The sequence below is a fragment of the Polyodon spathula genome, chromosome 9, assembly GCF_017654505.1.
Source record: "Polyodon spathula isolate WHYD16114869_AA chromosome 9, ASM1765450v1, whole genome shotgun sequence".
Taxonomy (NCBI): domain Eukaryota; kingdom Metazoa; phylum Chordata; class Actinopteri; order Acipenseriformes; family Polyodontidae; genus Polyodon; species Polyodon spathula.
This window is the reverse complement of record NC_054542.1, coordinates 44,902,993-44,924,110: the sequence shown is the minus strand read 5'-3', so window position 1 is coordinate 44,924,110 and position 21,118 is coordinate 44,902,993. Positions and strand designations below refer to the sequence as shown.

Sequence of the window (21,118 nt, the reverse complement as noted above, 5' to 3'; positions counted from 1 at the left end):
GCTTTGCACATAGTGTCGGAGTGATTTTGGCCCATTCTTCTTGACAGATTTGCTCCAGGTTGTTCAGGTTGGTTGGACGACGCTTGTGGACCACAATTTTCAAATAGTGCCACAGATTCTCAATGGGATTGAGATCAAGACTTTGACTGGGCCACTGTAAAACATTCACCTTTTTGTTCTTGAGCCACTCCAATGTTGCTTTGGACCATTGCTTGGGATCATTGTCCTGCTGAAAGGTGAATTTCCTCCCAAGCTTCAGTTTTTTAGCGGACTGAAGCAGATTCTCTTGCAGTATTTTGCTCCATCCATTCTTCCTTCAATTGTAACAAGATGCCCAGTCCCTGCTAATGAGAAGCATTCCCACAGCATGGTGCTGCCACCACCATACTTCACTGTAGGGATGGTGTGTCTTGAGGCATGGGCAGTGTTAGGTTTGCGGCACACATAGTGCTTTGAGTTTTAGCCAAAAAGCTCTATCTTGGTCTCATCTGACCACAAAATATTTTCCCACATCGCAGCTGGGTCACTCTCATGCTTTCTGGCAAACTCCAGACGTGCTTTCAGATGGTACTTTTTGAGTAACTGCTTCTTTCTTGCCACCCTCCCATACAGGCCAGTGTTATGCAGAGCTCTTGATATGGTTGACTTGTGCACCATTACTCTGCTCCCAGCCACTGAACTCTGTAGCTCCTTCAAAGTGATTGTTGGCCTCTCTGTGGCTTCTCTCACAAGTCTCCTCCTTGTTTGATCGCTGAGTTTTGAGGGACGGCCTTTTCTTGGCAGTGCCTGGGTGGTGTGATGCAGCTTCCACTTCCTGATTATTGATCCAACTGTGCTCACTGGGATATCCAAACACTTGGATATTATTTTGTACCCTTTCCCTAATCTATGCATTTGTATTACTTTATCTCTAACTTCTGAAGAATGCTCTTTGGTCTTCATTTTCCTTCAGATTCACAGCCTTACCAATGATCCTTCAACAGTGGGGTTTTTGTCCAGCAAATGTGACAGCGACTTTAATGGTTCACAGGTGGAGGCCAATGGTAAGGTAATGGTGTCCTTGTTAGGGCAATTTCTTTCATCTGTGCAAACTGGGAGCTTACACAGCACAGGGGTTGAATACTTATGCAAGCAAGATATTTCAGTTTTTTATTTTTCTTAAATATTTCCCAACATAAAACCAATGTCACCTTACAATAATTGATTCTGAGTTTCAGTGTTTAAAAATAAAATATCAAACAGAACGAAATTTCAATGTACCATTTGTAATTCAGTAATATGAGAGAATTGGTCAGGGGTCTGAATACTTTTGCAAGGCACTGTGTGTGTGTGTGTGTGTGTGTGTATATATATATATATATATATATATATATATATATATATATATATATATATATATATATATATATATATATATATATATATATATATATATATATATATACATACATACATACATACATACATACATACATACATACATACATACATATATATATATATATATACATACATATACACACACACACACACGTGAATGAATGAAAAGCAAGTTTAATGGGTATGCTTTTGGAAAATATTTGTAGCTTGGAATGACATCTGAAAAGCAACACACACAGTTATTAAACATTTATATGTACATTAAATGATCCCTAAAAATGTCTGGCCACACGTATACATCTGTGATCCAGCTGATGGCAAATAATTAACTGGAGATGCATCCTGAAGCACTTTGCTGTCGGCCTGTTCTGTTCAGACCTGCACCAGTAGGCTATGCATGCTGCTTTATTCTCCTATATATTTAAATGCTCTGTCCATTCCAGCTAGGTACTTAGTTATTGATTGATGCGAAGACAGGCCAATTAAATAATCAACGGGCTGCTTGGATCAAGGATCGTAGGCTGGAATGGTCTTAGAGCCACAGTTTCTGGAGGGCCGCAGTGTATTCTGGCTTTCGTTCCACCATGCTCTCAATTACTTAATTGGTATAATAATTTGACTAATGGGACACCTTTAATACCTTAAAATCAACTGTGAAAGACCATGAAAAAATTATTAAACGTGTCCAATTGAACAAATAATTAGATCAATTAAGTTAATTCGGTTAGAATGAAAACCAGAAAAGACCCTGCGGCCCTCGAGGACTGGAGTTTGACACTTGGTTTACACGGTATCGGATACATAGGCTTGTGTAATAGGCGTGCATCTTTTAGCAGTGTTTTGCTGATGTGATTTCGTGACTTTTCTCATGTTCTGTCGGATGCAAGCTCAGACGTGGTGCAATATAAATACTGACCTGCATTCAAAAGACATGCAAATCACAGTATTCCATCTGAAATGAAGTATTTAACAATACTCTAGGTGTTAATGATGGAAGCAGGGCTGGTGTAACTACAAAGGTGGAGCATTACATCATCTTAATGGGGAAACTGGTTTTCTAATGAGAATTGCTGAGTTCCAAAAATGAACCGGTTTCACAGACCCTTACTAGCGCTTAGGCTACCTAATGGGACTTTAGGCGGGTCCATCTGAGTTCTGTGATATTCATGGTCTTTTAAACTGGAAGATTATTTGCTGTAACAAGAAAAATAAACTGTGGAAGAAAATAAATTTAAAATGTATACATGGCTCATTTTTGGTTGTTTTTGGTTTCTTAGACTGCTGCAAAGGTGTGCTAGTGCTGATGGGTAAGTTTGAGTGCAAAGAAGGAATGCAGCATGATTGCATCTGTGCAGTTTTGTGCCCTTTTATGGCTCCCTAATGTTGGATGGTCCTGCCAAGCTGCCAATTGCTTTGTGTGACGCTATCTAGCTACTAAATGCTGACATGTAAATAAGCAATTAATTCTATGGTCTTTATTCCCAAGGTAGTTGTTTTTCAGTTCTAACAATAGGAAAACAAACCTGAGTAAGCAGATAGTCCAAATGAAGCATATAATCAGTCAAACTATCAATGTCGTTGAAGCCACAAAGCTTTTGTTTTAGACAAACATCAGTTTTTATTATGATAATTGTTGGTGGTAGTTAGTGCAGTCATAGCCTTTAAAAGTACATTCATAAGAGGTGGTGCCGCTTGCTGTTGATTGAACAATTCGGCGTGCAATGTGTGTTTTCGAACTGGTTATTGCTTAAGTTTGTCTGCCAGCAATAATGTGCATTTAACTGCATCACTGTTCTGCCTGGCTGGTGGGGCGCTAGAAGTTGGCTGTTGTATGTAATGCATTGTGTTGCTGTTTCCAAATAAAGCTGTACTAGTTAGTCTAAATATTTTAAGAATGGTGTGAATGTATTACTGTGAACAAAGTGCTAGGTTTGTATTTAAGTAATTCCTAGTATTACAGGTATTTTTGTTTTGTTTTAAGTTCAGCTGAATTTTTTCCATTGTTATACTTTCCTTTACCAGAATACTTCTTTTTTTTTTTTTTTTTTCCTACTTTCACAGGGTGGCCAACCATCAAGCTGCTTGTAATAATTACTTTAACAATCCATGTGACCAACACATGCCTGCCCCTTTTTTGTTTTATTAATTGTATTAATTTGACTTATAGTTAACACACTTTTAAATAGATAAATTACACTGAGAGAAATGGCAAGATTGTTTACCTTGGTGTATTGCAGAAGACAATGTTTTAGTTCTAAAGGCTGTACTATTGAGCAGTCATTTCTATGAAGTATGTCTTGTGTCTCAAACCAAGTTCTTTTGTTTCTTTTTTTTTTTTTTTTTTTCTAGGAGTAAGTCTTTGAGCGATGTAAGCGAAGATGCAGTTGCAAACCGCCAGATTCGATTTGAAGAATTACAAAAAATCAAATCTCAGTTACAAGAGCAGGACCAGCAGTGGCAGAGTGTGAGTAAACCTGCTTTTCTACAGTATGTGTTAAGGTGCTGAACTCTGGTACTGACAGTGTTTGTAATTTATTTGGAAAGGTGTTGCCTCTCTTATGACAGGAATCATTTTCTGTGCTGCACGCTGATGCAGTGTTAAGCCATGCCAGCCCCATTTAACATTAACGTGTCTCTAATCCAAACTACAGTACACTGTGCTGTCTGTAATGAAATACATTCTGATGACAACAGTGGAAATCCAACTTTTAATTTCTATTGCATATGTTTTGTAAAGATTCACAGTGACCTCCTGTTTTATTCAAATGGCTGTTACTGTTTCTTAAAATCATGTAATGATAAACATAAAATGACTAGGCGTGCCATTTTTGTGTACGATACAAATTATGATCTGTACCCTGAAAAAAATCTCTTCTGATATATTAGGATCTAATTTAGTTGAAGCTAGAACAGTTTTGGAACAACTTTAAATGTAAATGTTGTTATTTAGTTGGAAGTAGGTTGTGCAGAGCTGTGCCTGGAATGGTATATTTATGTGTGTGTGTGTGTGTGTGTGTGTGTGTGTGTGTGTGTGTGTGTGTGTGTGTGCATACCTGTGTGTGCGCACTGTGACGGTATATTAAGTCTCCCTCGGGTTGAGGGCAAGGTCTAAATCAAGATTTGCCAGTTAAGGTAGCGCTACTAATGTTGGCATTAATGTATTGAATTGTATTATTTTAACAGGAAAATCCCATTGAGACATTGACCGGGCAAAAAGATAATAGACATTTTGTTTTCAATTGGAAATTAAACCTTAAAAGTTCTGTAGGCTTTTATATATAAAATATTATTATAATTTTATTTTTTTATAAATCGTATGTTATGTGGCCAATTCTGAAATATGGTATCCATCTTAATGAAACATTTAGGTCAGGCACAGCAGCAGATTACACATGGGACACAATCTTGGTGGAATATCATGTTATATTAAGCAGAATTGGGACACCAGAAAATCTAGTCCTTTCTTTCTGCAGCAGTGTTTGGGCATACATTGATCTCCTGGTTTTTCCTCCTGTTCAATTATACTGACTAGTCTATGTGACTACAGTATAGTCGCTATGGATGTTGTATTTCTCATTTACACAATGCATTTGCCTTTAGGATCTGACAAAGTGGAAAAATCGTCGTAAAAGCTTCACTTCTGACCTTGTAAAGAAGAAAGAAGAGAGAGAGCAGATAGAACAAACAGTTGGGAGAAGAGTAAAGACCTTTAAAGAAATGCAGGAGGAAAGGTAATATATATAGGGTTATACACCACAATAACACACAATTTAAACCATGTATACTTTGCTCGATGACGCTTGTAGAGACGAGGTTGGTCGCACGCTCAATCTTTCAGACTTGACTGCTAATAATTCTATGCAGATTGCTCTTATATTTTGTTTTAAAAACCTTTTATTTATTACAATAACTCATGAAACAAGCACAATGTGTTTTGACACAGTGTGTCTTCATCAGGTGTTGCAGCCTTAGTTAAATAAGGTGTTTTATGTTATTTGTATTGCCAGCTTCTTTTAAATTGTACTGGGAAGCTAAACAATACAAGATTTGCCTTGTTGGGGAATTTGCATAATGTCCCTTTAGTGGGGAACCCAAGTTTGTTTTTAATATCAAGTGAACATTGATATTTTGTTCTAAACAAATCGCATTCTTTGACAGCAGTGTACTTCAATGCAATTGATAAAGGCAACAGCTTATTATAATCTCCCAGCTATGCTTAAATGTGCTAATATAATACTTGAATGTGTATTTCTATTTTAAATGAATACATGATCAAACAGAAGTCCTTAAATGTATAATTAATGTACTACTTCTAGCTGCTGACTGCAGACCAACACATTTCTATCAAATTAGCAGTAAGTCCAACATCCTTGGAATGTAAACACACACTGGCGTGTATGCTTTTTATTTATGTGAAAACAGCATGACTGTTAGCTTGGCTGAACTTTCCCCACAGGTAGTCCAGTATAGGGCAGTCCGTCAGGCGTCGAAGTTGAATGTTTCCCACAGTGAATGAACTGGGGCAACATGGGGGACTGATGCAACTGATCTGTGTAGTAAAGAAAAGAGGTCAGGAGTCTTAACAGCCTGTCATCATCCGTGCGTGTTTGTGTGATATATATAAAATAAAATATAAGAATCCTTTTTTTCCTGTAAATTTTTCATCTGAATTATACACACCCTAGTCTATCATTCAAAACATATGCTCACAAGAAATAAAATAAAAATATTAAAATGAATTGAATACATTTACCAGTGGTAATGAGCAGATTTTATTACATACATGACCTTTTCAAAACAGCTGTTCTCATTAAGAATGCATTCTTTGTATGCTTACAGTACTTCCTAATCATTAACTTTATGAGCCCATATACTGCATTGCATGTGGACACACTTCAGCGAGTCATTCGGTAGTGAAAGCTGTGTGGTGTATTTATTTTGAACTCAAGGCACATTCATTTTTAGGTGATTTGGTGTACATGTTTTGTTTCCCCACTTAGTCTGGGTAAAAGTGTAACTCAATAACTGAGTACCTACTGAGAACACTCCTACCTGCCCCTCTCTTTCACATTCATGCTATATGTGTTGTTATTTCCCAAGGCAGGACAGAGAGCAGGGGATTCAGAGCACTGAGCCGCGTGCAACAAGCAACAGGAGCTTGTATGCCTCCAGTGAAGACGTGTTTACTGATGAAAAGCCTGTGTCGAAAACCCTGCGTGAAAGAAGTTACACGGTCGAAGTGGACACTCCGTACAGTTCCCAGAAGAGTGAGGTGACCCGTTCTACCCCTGCTTATCCTCAAAAGGACGACGCTACCATCACAGCCAAGGCAGTCCAGTCCAACAGCAGTGTCAGTAAAGCAGCTGGATCCCAGCACACATCTCAAAGCCTGTCAGAAGAGCAGAGCTCTGTTTCTTTGTATACACACAATTCAATGGATACCAAACCGGAGGTAGCTCGGGTTTCGGCTTCTCTCCTCAGAAGCTACCAGAGACCCGATAGCACTCGACTGACCTCCATCGTTGCACCGAGACCTTTCGGGACGCAGTCGAACAGAGTTTCTTCTCTTCCCAGAGTTGTTGCAGTAAGTGACCTTGTTTTTTAGTAAAGCAAGTTTTTTAGTTGCTTCGACACATTAAAAAGAGAAAACGACATTGTTTCCACTGTTGCATGCACAAGTCTTATGTTACCTGCTGTTAAGTGATCCATTTACAATGTTTATAAATAATAGAACAAACTATTATGCAGTGCCACTTTTAAAGGGCATTTGATGACATTATTAAATAAGCCTGAGTTTCAAGTTCATATTATTTCATAATTAGATTTTATTATGAGATTTTTTTGTAAACTTAGAAAACTGAGTATATTGTACTGTTGGCATGGAAACCTTGACATTATTTCCCTGAATTGCATAGTTTCTCTGACCTGAATTACCATTAGGTGACCATTCGTTTTTCTAATACCATTTATTTTCCAAATCTCTACCTCCCTTTAAAATGTTAATTGGTAGTTTTTTTTAAATTGTCTCTGTATCCTAATAAAGAGAGAACTGCAATTTAAAGACTAGGTTTAAGATAATTGTTTTCTGTGCTACAAATAAAGGAGATTTAAAATGCTGGACTTGCTATCGGTGTGCACCTCATACTGGGTATTTTATGCTGAAAAGGAAATCTGTCAGGACAGCTCTGTTAAACGAGTGAAAATAACAAAAGCACAACGATACACTAGGTGACTGCAATAATGAAATGCAATTAGGATTAGCGATGAGCAATTCATGTAATAAAAACTTAAGCAACAGAATCAGGCTCGGTCAAGATATGAAAGTAAAAACAAGTGACTGTTTTATAATTAAGAGTTATTTTAATTAGGAAATGGAATTGGCTCAAAGGTAAGTGTAAAGGGATGTCATGTGATAGAATATAAAACCTGCAAACTTCAATCTAGTATTGTTTTTATCCATTGCAGATGGATAATGCACATAGCCAGTACAATGGAGACCTGGACAGCACTTCCCACAAGCCGGGCAGTGCCAGCAGATACAGCCAGTTGATGAAGGTGGAAGATGATAGCCGCTCCCAGTCGAGCTCTGTGCTGAGCAGCACTGAGGAGAGGACCCCATCTCCAAAACAAGCACCTTCTGCACAGCCTCGAGAGGCGCTGACGAGCAGCCATGTCATTGAATCAAATCCTGATAGTCCGTCCAGCTCTGCAAAAAGCCAGTATGACACAAGCACAACAAGGTTGCCAGAAGCCAAGGTAACAACACAGGTCAATTCAGAAAAGTAGGTTACTGCAGACATTTCTGCTTCACTGTCTGCAGGGGCTGTGTTCTTAATAATACTTCACTGCAAGAGGAAATGCAAACAAAGGACCTCTAGAAATTTCTGCTTGTGTTTTTTTTGGTTGCAAGTGTTGTATCTTTAGAAACGGATGATTTCACTACATACTATGCATTTTATTTTCGGTGCAGTTAAGTTTACCTTCACTATAACACTCCACCTTGCTGTTTCTGTTGCTATAAACCCTAGACATTTTATTGGACTTTGACAGTTACACAGGAAACTAATAGACAATATAAAATAATGCCTTGAATTTCTAAGTAGAACACAGTATGGTCCTTGGTCATTGTGAGATGATTTGTTCAGTAATTATAGTGTACAAAATGCCTTGCCCAGTGAGTTTATTTGAAATGAGAGGATCAGTTTTCCTCCAGGATGTATGTATGTGTGTGTGTGTGTGATACCAGATCCTCAGGTGTCATGTTCTGTGTTCCAGGAGCAGTACAGCGATATGAGAATCAGTCTGAACCAGAAAGCAAACAGCGGTCGGGACTTTGGCTTCACTCCCACCTGGGGCAGCGTTGGTGTCTTTGTGAAGTCCATTGAGCCAGGTAAACCTTGTTCTGTTTTGTTAAATATCTCTTCCTGGATCACAGTATGTTCTTGCAACATCATTCTTGAATCCAGAGTGAAGAAATAAATGACTGTTATTTAGTTTATTAGTGTTGGGGAAACATATTTATATAGCTCTCTAATTTAGTTAAAGCCACGTCTCCTGCGCTATGGTTGTGCAATTGATGTTTCTTTACGACCCTGTGACCCTGTGGCCAGCACCGTAGCGGCCCTTTGACACGGGACCTTTAAGGTTAATGTAACATTGGAAACTTTTTTTTTTTTTTTAAATCAAGTCTTTCAAGAATTTACAAGTAGCAGGGTGACCTGCATGACTATCCTAGGGTGTTTCTGGGGTGAATCAACCCATGCTCTTTCATGTCAGATGGGAGTGTTAAATCATACTGATGGATGACATATGCACCTCATTGCTGTGTGGAGAGGCCAGCCTTTCCTAATTGGTATAATTATTGGGTGTTAAGAATGAGCTACCATATGTGTGTTATTTGTATGACTTTCTTTCCATCTTGTAGTCATACATTTTAATATTGTACTGACTTTGTTCGAACAGTTTTACCCTTAAAGGTAACAAAGTGTTGGTAAAACTGACCTTTTCAGGTCTGCACTTTATGGCTACTGGTACTTTGTTTAAGGTTTTGATGTGCAGCATGTGTGATAATGAAAGTTGAAAATAAAATGCTTGTTTTTGTATTACAAAATTTTGTATTATGATACATTCTTAGCTAAATGTTCCCTAAATGAGTAAACTGTTCCTGCATATGGTTATACTGTACTATATATTCTACTTATAATTAGCCAGAGAGAGATTTTATGCAATACATTCGTTTTATTAGTTTATCTATCCCAAACAGGATTTTAAAAAGGCACGTTTGTTTTTTGTATTTATATTTTAAGTTGACAAATACTGTAGTTGCACCACTAGCATGCAGTGTTCTTTTCCAAACCCGTATATAAGCAGTTAAAATATTTCTGAGTGCAAGAACGACCTTGTAATCCCTCTAATTTACTGGATGGGTGCTGGGACCTCGAGGGACAGGATTGTGTATCACGCTCTGGGTTCACGACTGCATTAGTGCTAGTTGCAAGAGACGACCATGAATGATTGATAATGCAGTGGGCCAGAGGTTCATCTTGCACAGTGTGAGGCAACGTGTACCAGGTTTACAGAAGAATGTGTCTGAAAGACAACTGCTTGATTTGCTTAGAGTGTAGGCTATTTTATAGCTCAAGCTGCTTGACATTTATGACCTAGCAACAAGCAATTTTGTTGATCTTAACTAGTGAGGGGAGAGTTGGCAACTGTATATAGTGAATTAAGAGCTGCTATTGTGACCTTTTAGGCAGCCCATCTGAACTCTGCCAGATGCAGGTAGATGATGAAATCCTCACTGTCAATGGCCTAAAAGTGTCTGACATGGACTTCAGTCAGTGGAAAGAAAGCATGGACACATCCTTGAAACATGGAACCCTTGTGATGGACATCCGTAGACATGGCAAGAATAGTAAGTGACCATCCCATTAACGTTTGAAACGCTGTCAGTGACTAAATGAACCTTAACAGTAGCTGCTGCTATTATCATTTATAACTTTCGGTTTTGCGTGGGTGTTTTTTTTATTTTTTTTGTTTTAAAACATATTTGTTAACATCAGCCTAACTTTGTGGAGGTGCAGTTTAAATATGGGATGATGCGTTTCTGTGGTTTTCAGGATTGTGTTGTGTTTAAGATGTTAACATTTTACCAGCAAGCTTACAGGTATAAAGCTACGATGAAACTAGCCTTTCCGGTTGTGTGCACCTAATTCTAAGTGGTATTCAAATGCTGCTTTGTAAAACTCACGCGGACAAATCTTCATCCAGTTTCATCAGACACCCTTTGCTTGCTCGCCACTACCCAGTGGCCTGTATTGTTGTGTTGTATATAAAGTTGTGGCTGTGCAAATACAAAGAACTCCTAAGTTAACTTCTGCAACCATGCTGGTATTTGTTTAGTTGCAGAACACATATTCCTTTACAAAAACATGTATGTTATCCCCCAGCAATGGGAATCATATCCGAGATAACAGCCTCTTGATTGAAACCTTTGTCAAGCCCCCTTCCAAAAAATAGAAACTTGATACTACTTCACAGTAATGACAATATACTGACCTTAAACTTGTTGGTAAAAATGTTTTGTTAGGATTTTGACTTACAGTAAGTTAAACTTGATGCATGATTGGGGAAGGTGGTCTGTTTGCAAAAGCCCAAACTCTGTCACTATTTCAACCTTTCATGTCTTTCGCTTGCCTCATTTTCATATTTTGTTGTTTTGAACACTTAATATTAATAAAACTCATGACTTTATGCCGTCATACATCATTCAGACTGGGGCAGAGACCTACCTTCCCTACCATATAAAAGCCATAAAACCGTCAATATGACCAGTATGGATACAACACTTGTAGGTTCAGCTGAAAAAGTAATCCACGCCAACTCCAGAGATTATACTGCTTATGAATCTTCAGAGAAGACCATCAAACCTGACGTCAACAGACAGCCTGTAAATGTAAGTTTAAGTACTTTGTGTGTGTGTGTATTCGTACATGTGCTAATTAGGAGGCTTGTAAAACTGGGGTCCTATTGTAAGTGACTCTGCAGTAGTAGTTTACACCATAGTCACTGTAAGTCACTTTGGATAAAAGCATCTGGTTAATAGTAATAAAAATAAATACAAATAATAAATACAAATAAAGAAATAGATGAATAGATGCTTATACAAAATGTTAAATCTTTCTACACTCCCCCCGCCCCCCCCCCCCCCCCCCCACTGTTTGTAGGATGTTGGTTCTAAAGGAATGAATGGAGGATTCCGTGAGGAATCAGTGACAATGAGACACAAAGGTAATGCAGCATTAAAGGCAATCCAATGTTCGCTTCAGTATGAATCTGACTGCATGAAGTAATATGAATGCAGAATACAGTATCTTATCAGAGTTAGTTACATTAAGACAGTGTTTTGCATTGGTCTGCATTGTTCATTTGTATGCCTGTGTGAAAGTGGTTATGAGTTTGGTCCCTGGAGAATGTTATAAATTGAATTTAAAAATACATCTAATGCTGCTTTTGTTTGTTTTTTCTTCCAGTAATGAATATTCATTCTGGTTTTGCTTTTTAGCAGTTTAAATATCCCATCTTGCTGAATTCATGTGGCATAAAATAGAACTTAATTTCTGCAAACACTTCTTTGATATATTCGTAATGTGGATTTATTCCATTTGTGTTTGTTTATTTTATTTTTTATGTAGAATCTGAGCCAATTTCTTTGAAAAACTTACAAAGGCGATCACAGTTTTTTGAACAAGGTAAAAATCTAAGTGTGTACTGTACTCTGGCGGCGGCAAATATTCACTTCATCTTGGCAGCCGACTTGTGACTCTGGGTACTAGGCCTCTTCATCCTTGTATTCATCTTGTGTAACAAAACAATATAATGCATCTGTTCTTTCTTCAGGCTCGTCAGGGTTTGCATTCAGTTCATTGGTCTACCTTTGTGGTAATAGACCTTCGTGTGCCGTGTTAAACTCTGCAGCCTGCTACGATGATATGCTGTTTTTAAGCAGATTCCCCTTTTTTTTCATACAAAAGGGCGAATTGGATAAGTTTTGTATTTTAGCAACATGTCCAACATTTTGTGTTTTTAATTACATTTTTAAATCTGTATTTGTTTTGGGCTTTTGTGACGCAAATAATAATTTATTGGTCTAGAGGGGGGGGGGGGGGGGGGGCATTAACCCTAAGCATTAACCTAAATAGCAAACTCTGGCTTTGCCATGCTCTGTTTAACAGCATATCCGCAACCATACCATCATATACGCAGGGTAACCGCTACCTTGTTTTTGATTCCTATGTGAACTGGTTTGTTTGAAATATTTTTTACTTTCTGTCTTATTTTCCTTAATGCTTCACAGCAAGACACTTAAATCTTTAAGTGTACCTGATGTTGGCATATATTTACTTACACAATTCAGTTTATACTAGTTCTTGATATAAATCCATTAGGTTCAGTTAAGATGTTGGCATATATTTACTTACACAATTCAGTTTATACTAGTTCTTGATATAAATCCATTAGGTTCAGTTAAGTAATCTATTACCTCGCTTTTTAATTACTTAGAATGATTTTGCATATGGATTTGCCAGCAGACTAGTTGAATATGGTAACTTCCCTATCATTTTATCAGATAATGCAGCATCACTGGTTAAACTGACCATGTAACTGTAAAGAAAACAACTGATCCACATTTCAGGAACATCTTCAGGATTAGGAAATACAGTTACTTTAATTGGAATCAATGTGTAGATACTGTGTGCATTGAAAATGCATGTACAAATAAAGCAGTAGCAATATTTTTATCCATAGGTCACAGTACTACATTTCTGAGTAAATATTTGCCAATACCAGTATTGATATCAATTTGGTATCATTTTGTTTCAACACTAGATAGACATGCTGGTATGGTTTACAGGTTGTCTGAAGTGCATGTTGTGACAAGCATCCTCTTCTTCTCTTTTTTGCTTACTAATATCCAGTGCCTGGGCATGTGTGTGCATGTGTTTGGTGAACTAAAACCTTTTTTTTTTCTATTTAGAATGTGATCATTACTAATGATGTTGACCTAAAGAACTCACCTACTTAATGAGTTGATGTGTTATTGTATGCATTATTGGAACCAATAGTACATGGCAAGTCTAGGGTTAATAATAATAATAATAATAATAATAATAATAATAATAATACAATTGTCCAAAGCAGCAAAACTTCCTACCATGTGGCACATTTACAATGTCATAGTACAGTGAATTGTGTAACCTGCACGTCACAGAGTTGCTTACACCTGCTCTGAACAGATACAAGCACACATACAGGCTAAACAACCTTTCTGCTTTGGACTTGAGTGTTACGAGCAAACTGATCAAGACCCGTCCCTAACTCTGTTTCTGTTTACTTGTGCAGGAGGCTCCGAGTCTGCCATATCAGACGTAAGTCATGTGCTACTACGTTTTTCCTTTTTTTTTTTTTTTTTTTTTTAAATGACAATAAAACTAATTCCTTTAAGCTTGCATATAATTCTGAAAATTATAATTAACATTATGTTGCTTGCATTTTGATATTTTGAATAGTCCTCCAGAAAATATTTGGTCTTGGAAACCACAGGTTTATTTGACAATGTACCTAGTATTTTGTGAAATAAGAAACATTTGGTGTGTGTTTGTGTTTTGTCACGAGGAGGGTTTTATCAGGTACTCGGAGTTGTATAAGTAATACACATGTGCTTTGTGTGACACAAACTAATCCTCCCCTTTCCACTCAAACCCAATAGCTGCAGGTCCCTTCCATCAGCACATCATCTAGCCGCTGGGCCTGGGACCCAGAGGAAGAGAGAAAACGACAGGAGAAATGGCAGAAGGAACAGGACCGTTTGCTGCAGGTAAAAAATAAACTCGACTGTGACGATGTGTCACAAATGCTGTCTGTTTCTGTAAAAAAAAAAAAAAAAATTGTTGACCCCTTTTATTTAAAGTTTTATGGTAAAGATTTAAAGATGAACTACTGTTTATCAATAATACCCTCAGTGTGCCTAGTGCTGGCAACCGCTTGCTATCCAACAAACATGGGCATTTCACATGTTATCTGATGTATTTATTTGTTTTCCTCTTGAAACCCTGATCTGGAGTTATTACATTCAATTAGGATACAATTATTAATGCGCTCCTTAGTCAACTCCCTTCATGTAACTTTTTCTCCACTCAGGAGAAGTACAAACAAGAGCAAGAGAAATTAAATGAAGAGTGGATGCGGGCACAGCGAGAAGCTGAAAAAGAAGGCTCCAAGTACTATGAAGAGGTATGAATGTACTTATTGATGCACTGTTTGTGGTTTGGATAGTAGCCTGCAGTGTGCTGTGGTCTCTGCTCAACTTTCCAAATTACCTATGCTAGATTAATGGTAAAATTTCACACTGAAAAGTAAAGTACTATACATTTTGTTTTTAATGGCTACACGGAATTACTTTTATGTACTTAATAGGTAGCTGAATGAATGAATATATATATATATATATATATATATATATATATATATATATATATATATATATATATATATATATATATATATATATATATATTACTGTGAACATTGTTAACTTGTTTATCTGCTCTGTATAAATCATACGCCATCTAGTGTCTAGATAAGATAAGAATGAAAATTGGATTGACCAGAATATCACTAAATATTTAGGTTAGCAAAAGCCATACCTCCAACCATTTTGAAGCAAAAATTAAAATGAAAGGTTGCATGGTATAAAACTTTTATTGTGTGTTTTTTTTTTTTTTATTTGTATTTGACTTATTTATTTTTTCTTGATAGTTTTATAGTTGTGTTTGTCATCTTCAGCCCATCAGGTTTGCATCTTTTTACAGCTTCATCTGTATCAAATAATAATTGTAAGTTTATTTTATTTATTTCCCTACACAGGAGTGCAAGATACTGAAAGTGAATACCCCCATCTCTTCCTCAAGACAGGGGGGCACCTCTTGGGATGACCAAAGAGAAGAGGAGGCCTTGAGACATGAGGAAGAAGAGTTGCAGCACCTCCAGCAGCAAGAGAGGGCAAGACAACAGCATGAGGAAGAGGAGCAGGAGAGGAGGAGACGCCAAGAGGAAGAGCAGCAGCATTTGCAGGAGGAGGAGGAGAAGAGGAGACGCGAGGAGGCAGAGGCGCACCGACAGCAAGCGGAGCTGCGGAAACAGAGGGATGAAGAACAGAGGCGCCAGGAGCGGGAGATGAGGCAGAAAGAGGAGGAGCAGACACGCAAGGCAGAGCTCAGACGAAAGCAAGAGGAGGAGGAGGAAGAGAGGAAGCGGCAAGCAGCAGCTGAGAAACATCGGCGAGAGATGGAGAGAGCCAGACAGGAACAGGAGCAGCAGTGGTAAGATGACGATTCGTTTATACTTACCAAGATCTGTCTGGACATCTTTGTATAGTATGGTGATATTCATTGGACTACTTGAGTTTTAGTCCTTTCCTGTTTTATAAATTGCTTAGAAAAAAAAAATATTTGAAAAATGGGTTTTCTGTAGTGCTGTAGGAGGGCTCTTGAGAGAGTTTGCAATTGAAGACGGTAATGCTATGAAGTGCAATTGAAGATCAATACTATATACTGTGGTCACAGACTGGTTTTATATACTGATATTCTTCAGTGAGTGTTTGTGAAATTAACCATTTTCAGCTTTTCAGCATTTCACCACTCCTGTTTGCCTGCTGATTTCTGTTTGCTATAAAACCTGCTTTTGCCCTTTTTCTGCTGCTCAAATACAGGCCTGGTGAATCCTATGAATTTTCTAAAATCCTTCCTGATACATCAGAGTTTGCTGTTTCAGAGAGGTTAGTATCACTGTAGAATGTCAAACACTTTGTTGACCCTACCTGCACTAACACGTTGGATTAATTAAAGCTGCTTTTTCTCATTCTGGCTGAGGTGCTGAATTGTTCTGGTTTTATAAAACATGATTTAAAAATGTTATATACCTGGTAATATATTGGTTTGGTTTTTGGTATGTTTTTTTTTTTTTTTTTTTTTTTAGGGCCAAATCGAAATCCACTTCAGAGCTTGATGATGTACATACTGATACCCAGGGTAAGTCTGCTTTGGAAGACTTGTAAAAATCAAGAGAACCATGTATTTCATGGTTGGTTTTAAGCAATTTCTGCTGATCTTTAGAGGTTCCGTTCATGGTTTCACACTAAGAGTCATTTCTACCAACCATATACCATAGTGTGTTATCATTAATGTCCTTGGATTTATGGGATCAAAGCTAGGTCACAAACAATCTTGGCATTCATTTAACAGAAAAAATAAGCACTGCAGAGCATGTTATCACCTTTTGAAATGAGTGAATGTTATTCTTTTGAAAATAAATACATTTGGACACTGGTCCTGCTGGAGAGGAGATGGTCTCCTGTATCAGTACTGTGGAAGCCCAAGCAATACAGATAATGTACAGAGATTACAACTACTTTCATCCCTCATCAGTGGGTCTACCTTAGAGCAGTTTACATCTTGCTCTTGAAAGTAAGAACATTGTACAATTTGGCATAAGAAATACTTGTATGTGTTCAATATATAGATATAATAGTTATAGTGAACATATTGTATTGGCCTCCTTTATGATAGATACAATGTGATTTAGATTTATTTTTCTTTATTTTTTTTTCTTGTTTTCGGTGGCTGCTTGTGTTAGTGTGGAAATGTCCATTTGAAACCCATAATTACTGTAAAATGCTCCTAGGCCAACCTTGTGATCCTGTAATCAGTTGAATGCATATAAACATGTGCATAGGTATATATGGCAGACCTGGTGGCATGGCCCAGTGGCTGCTGGGGGAGGAAGTGAAGCGAAGGCAAAGTGCAAAGGTCCAAAGGATGGTGGCAGCATCAGAACTGGAAACTGAGAGACAGCAAATACTTTATCAGATGAAATATGCTGACCCTGAGAGAGGTGGGAAAACACCATTTTACAGCTGTGGTCTTTACTCCACTCCAATCAGATCTCACCAATAATCAGAACACCATTTCAAATGATTTTGGAAAGATTCTTGAGTGATGCCAACCCCAAGCAAAGCAAATTATATTGAATTTTTAACTGCGATTTGAATCACAAATCCATGATCATTCACTTTTAAATGGCCCTTTTGTTCTCAGTTTACACTAATAGTCCATTGCTTTTGTTGGTTTAGCCAGCAACAAATTTGCAGAAGGCTCCTGGACCAGAGGAGACTCGCAGACGAAAGATCAGACTGTTTCTTATGCAGAGCAGGAAAGACAAAGGATCCTTGATGAGATGAAAAAGAAGAACCAACTTTTGACTGACAACAGCTGGATAAGACAGCGCAGCGCCAGTGTTAACAGAGAACCTGCCAGTCTGCCTGGAACAATGAGGAGGTACTGCGCCATTTGAATGCATGATGTTTAAATGTTTATGCTACAGTGTGTCCCAGAGGTTTTGTGATCTTCCTCGTACAACAACCAGTGCAAGTTTTTTATTCTAACCAAGAACTATCCTCTACTTCAGTGGTACTCAACTCTGGCCTTCAAGATCTTATTCAATCCAGGTTTTTACTCCCAAGCAGGTTCTAATGTAGTTAATTGAAGCTGCTAAGAGGCTATTAACTAATTTAGGACCTGGTTAGAGTAAAGACCAGGACTGGAATAGATCTCAAGGATCAGAGTTGAGTACCAATGCTCTACTATTCAGTTTTTCGCAGTACTCTTTTTTTTGTTTGTTGATGATGTGTTGCATTACTCTGTTTGAAATCCTTGACTCCTGAGGAAAATGCTAGACCATTTCCTCCTGATGTATTTAAAATATATTCTGCTTATTTGTTTTAGAGGTGAGTCTCTCGACAACCTTGATTCTCCTCGATCAAACTCCTTGAAGCAGCCTCCATGGGTAACGAATTATACTGCCTCCTCCACCTCCTCGGTGCCCCCCTCCAGCCGGTCCTTCATACGCACCCCTTCTGCCACCTTACCTGCCTCCTTATCCGCTGGCTCAATGAAGACTGGGTCCTGGGGGCAGACCTCGTCCGTGTCTCCAACCCCCCCACTTCCATCTGAGTCCATCTCAAGCACTCCACGCATGCCTTCACAACGCAGCAGGTAAAACTCAGAGTTAAATCATCATTCTTAGTAATGGGCATTTAATATTCTGTTTTAATATTTGAGCTGTCTTAAATGCAAATGTTGCATAAATTGTCTTCCACAAAAATAGGTTTGAATGAAACTATATGCATGTATACAAAAATTACATATGTGAGTTTTTATTTATATCATATAGCTAGGGTAATTAATTTTTGCAACACCCTGCAAGTCATTTTAGAAAGTATATAAATTTAAAATGAAATGTACTGTTCCCCAGATGAGAGTAAGTTTTGCATTTTGGGGTGATTTTGTTGACAATGTCATGAAGTGGTTTTAATGTTACTTTGGCATGCCTCTGATGAAGAACCATGCCTCCAGGGACTACACTGACACCACCACCCTCATGAGTGCTGTGGATAAGGCTGGCTTGTTAGTTCTGGTTTCCCCAAGGTGGTTGAGATGAAAAGTTTGCCTTCTAACTAAGTTCCAGATCCCCCCCGTCACATTTCCATTCTATAATCTAGGTCAATCAGTGGGAAGAAGATCTGTACATACTGTGATACACCTTTGGGCAAGGGAGCTGCTATGATCATCGAGTCTCTGGGTCTGTTTTATCATTTGACTTGTTTTAAGGTGAGACCAAGGACCCAGCAACCTGGCAAGCTCATGCTCTTCTGCTAAAACTGTGCATGTCTGCATTTCACCTTGCTGGAAACGGAGGTGGGGCGGTGGTGGTGTTCCACTAATCACTTATATTCTCTCTGTATTATCCATGCAGACCTAAAGACTTTAAAACTTTATTTGGAAGAATCAATAATTGCTTAAATATTTTGTAAATCTGTACTTTGTATATTTGACATTTTACTGTTGAAGAAATGCCTGTCGGCTTAATTTTGGCCTTAAACTTTAAATGTGTTCCATACTTTTAAAACTATCAAACAAACATATTGGTATTTAAGTCAACTTGCATGGAATCTACAGATGGCGCATCGGGACTCTTCAGTGCCAAATGAAAGTATTGGCTTGTTTGCTTGTAAGAATCAAATAACCCATTAGTGTTGTCAAAGTAGCTTTTTTAATATTTCCAGTTTGTTTTCAGCCACCATGGAACTTTTCATCTTGGTTGTTTTATTTCAGCACAATCATAATCCCATGTGCATCCTAACACTGCTGGCTTGTGTAATTCGCATTCCTAATCACATTACCTCACTGGCTGGTGCTTTGGCTCAGGGCTTAGGCTCCTCTTTCAGAAGCAGCTTGTTTTAGTTCTGTGAGTCTGCTGCTACTTTTTACATCTGCACAATTTTTAAAAGATGTTCTCTTCTAAATTGTCCTTTCCAGTGTATCGCCTGTCACTCCGAACTCGGGGGCTCAGAATCTGGAGCTGAAGTCAGAATTCGAAACCATCAGCTCCACTGCAACAGCTGCTATGTCAAGTTTAAAAGTAATTATGTAATCTATGAATGTAATCAACAACAGTAGTAATCCAATTCATATGTTAAGATCTCCTTTTTGCATGAGTAAACCTTTTTTTTTTTCCCTCCCCCATCAGCTGGACAGCCCACTAACATGTGATTCGAGTTTGAAGGCAAGTGATTCACTGGGTCAGATTGAGGAAGAAGTCTCCTATAACAACACCGATCTATGAAAAAGGATTTCTATAAATAGATCCTAATGGTTTCCAGAAAGTATCTCTCTTTTTTTTTTTTTTCTGTAGCAAACCTAATGTATAATTCTGTATTGTAACGTTTATTGCAAGAGGGTGAGCTTAATAAGGTGATGTGTTTATACCAGAATAGCTTTCATTGCATTGGGCTTGTACAGAGTATAATGGGCATGCATATATATTATAGAACTTTTATTAGAAAAGATTTATAAGATATACATTTATCAAGATGTTGAATCATTACAGGTAGTTTGCAAGATTTCAGAGCAGTGTTCTTTAATAGCTTATAGAAATAGATTTGCAACTTGCTATCTTATTGCTTAAGTTTTCAATGAGATCATTGCAGTGATATCACATCTTTGGTTGCTATCTGAAATATTTCCTATGGTGTATCAAAAATGTGCCTTTTGAATTGATTTTTTTTTTTTTCAGTAAAACTGAAGAACGTTTAGAATATGCAATGACACACATTAAGTATTTAAAGTATTAGCATGAATGGGTAGAAAGTAAATGTGAGAATTGTTCTGTATTTCATTAAGGAAATGAATTTGATGTATTTTCCAAAAATAGATTTTGCCAGTAAAAAAAAAAAAAAAAAAAACTATTTTGTTCTCAACATAAATGGATTCTAAGCACATTGTTCTATCTTCAATGGTGTTTGTAAATAAAATGACCAAATCTGCAAATATATCCCGTCTCAACTTGATATTGATTATATATATATATATATATATATATATATATATATGCGCGTGTGTGTGTGTTTTTATTACTATTGTTTTAAGATGCAAGTAGCAAGAGTGAAACTTGTTGGGTACTTTAATGCTTTTATTTCTATGGCTGCCAAGCCTGTTCAGCTATTTAAAAAATATAGATAGGGACTTCATCACAGTTAAGACACCATTATTAATCTGATATGTGTGACTTCATTGCCCAGGATAACTTCTTTGCTAAGTAAGATTAAAATAAATCAAGCTTT

The 21,118-nt window shown here is 37.6% G+C and overlaps 1 protein-coding gene across 14 annotated transcripts in view; it reads left to right on the top strand.

Moving 5' to 3' along the window:
- lmo7a (LIM domain 7a) overlaps positions 1–20,827 on the top strand; it is a 63,677-nt gene extending 42,850 nt beyond the window's left edge. For 6 of the 14 annotated variants that reach the window (XM_041259742.1, XM_041259735.1, XM_041259745.1 and 3 more), the window contains 22 exons: positions 2,658–2,687; positions 3,730–3,844; positions 4,981–5,111; positions 6,481–6,964; positions 7,846–8,148; positions 8,656–8,770; positions 10,133–10,294; positions 11,154–11,335; positions 11,607–11,670; positions 12,075–12,131; positions 13,783–13,808; positions 14,150–14,257; positions 14,581–14,673; positions 15,307–15,761; positions 16,151–16,216; positions 16,417–16,469; positions 17,173–17,331; positions 17,570–17,774; positions 18,222–18,491; positions 18,998–19,106; positions 19,815–19,917; positions 20,026–20,827. In XM_041259742.1, coding sequence (XP_041115676.1) covers positions 2,658–2,687; positions 3,730–3,844; positions 4,981–5,111; positions 6,481–6,964; positions 7,846–8,148; positions 8,656–8,770; positions 10,133–10,294; positions 11,154–11,335; positions 11,607–11,670; positions 12,075–12,131; positions 13,783–13,808; positions 14,150–14,257; positions 14,581–14,673; positions 15,307–15,761; positions 16,151–16,216; positions 16,417–16,469; positions 17,173–17,331; positions 17,570–17,774; positions 18,222–18,491; positions 18,998–19,106; positions 19,815–19,917; positions 20,026–20,048 — 3,313 coding nt within the window. In that variant the 3' untranslated portion in view covers positions 20,049–20,827. Of the gene's footprint in view, positions 1–2,657; positions 2,688–3,729; positions 3,845–4,980; positions 5,112–6,480; positions 6,965–7,845; positions 8,149–8,655; positions 8,771–10,132; positions 10,295–11,153; positions 11,336–11,606; positions 11,671–12,074; positions 12,132–12,279; positions 12,322–13,782; positions 13,809–14,149; positions 14,258–14,580; positions 14,674–15,306; positions 15,762–16,150; positions 16,217–16,416; positions 16,470–17,172; positions 17,332–17,569; positions 17,775–18,221; positions 18,492–18,997; positions 19,107–19,814; positions 19,918–20,025 lie in introns of all 14 variants that reach the window. The other 8 variants (XM_041259737.1, XM_041259736.1, XM_041259740.1 and 5 more) reach the window with 8 other exon arrangements.
- Positions 20,828–21,118: the final 291 nt, after the last annotated feature.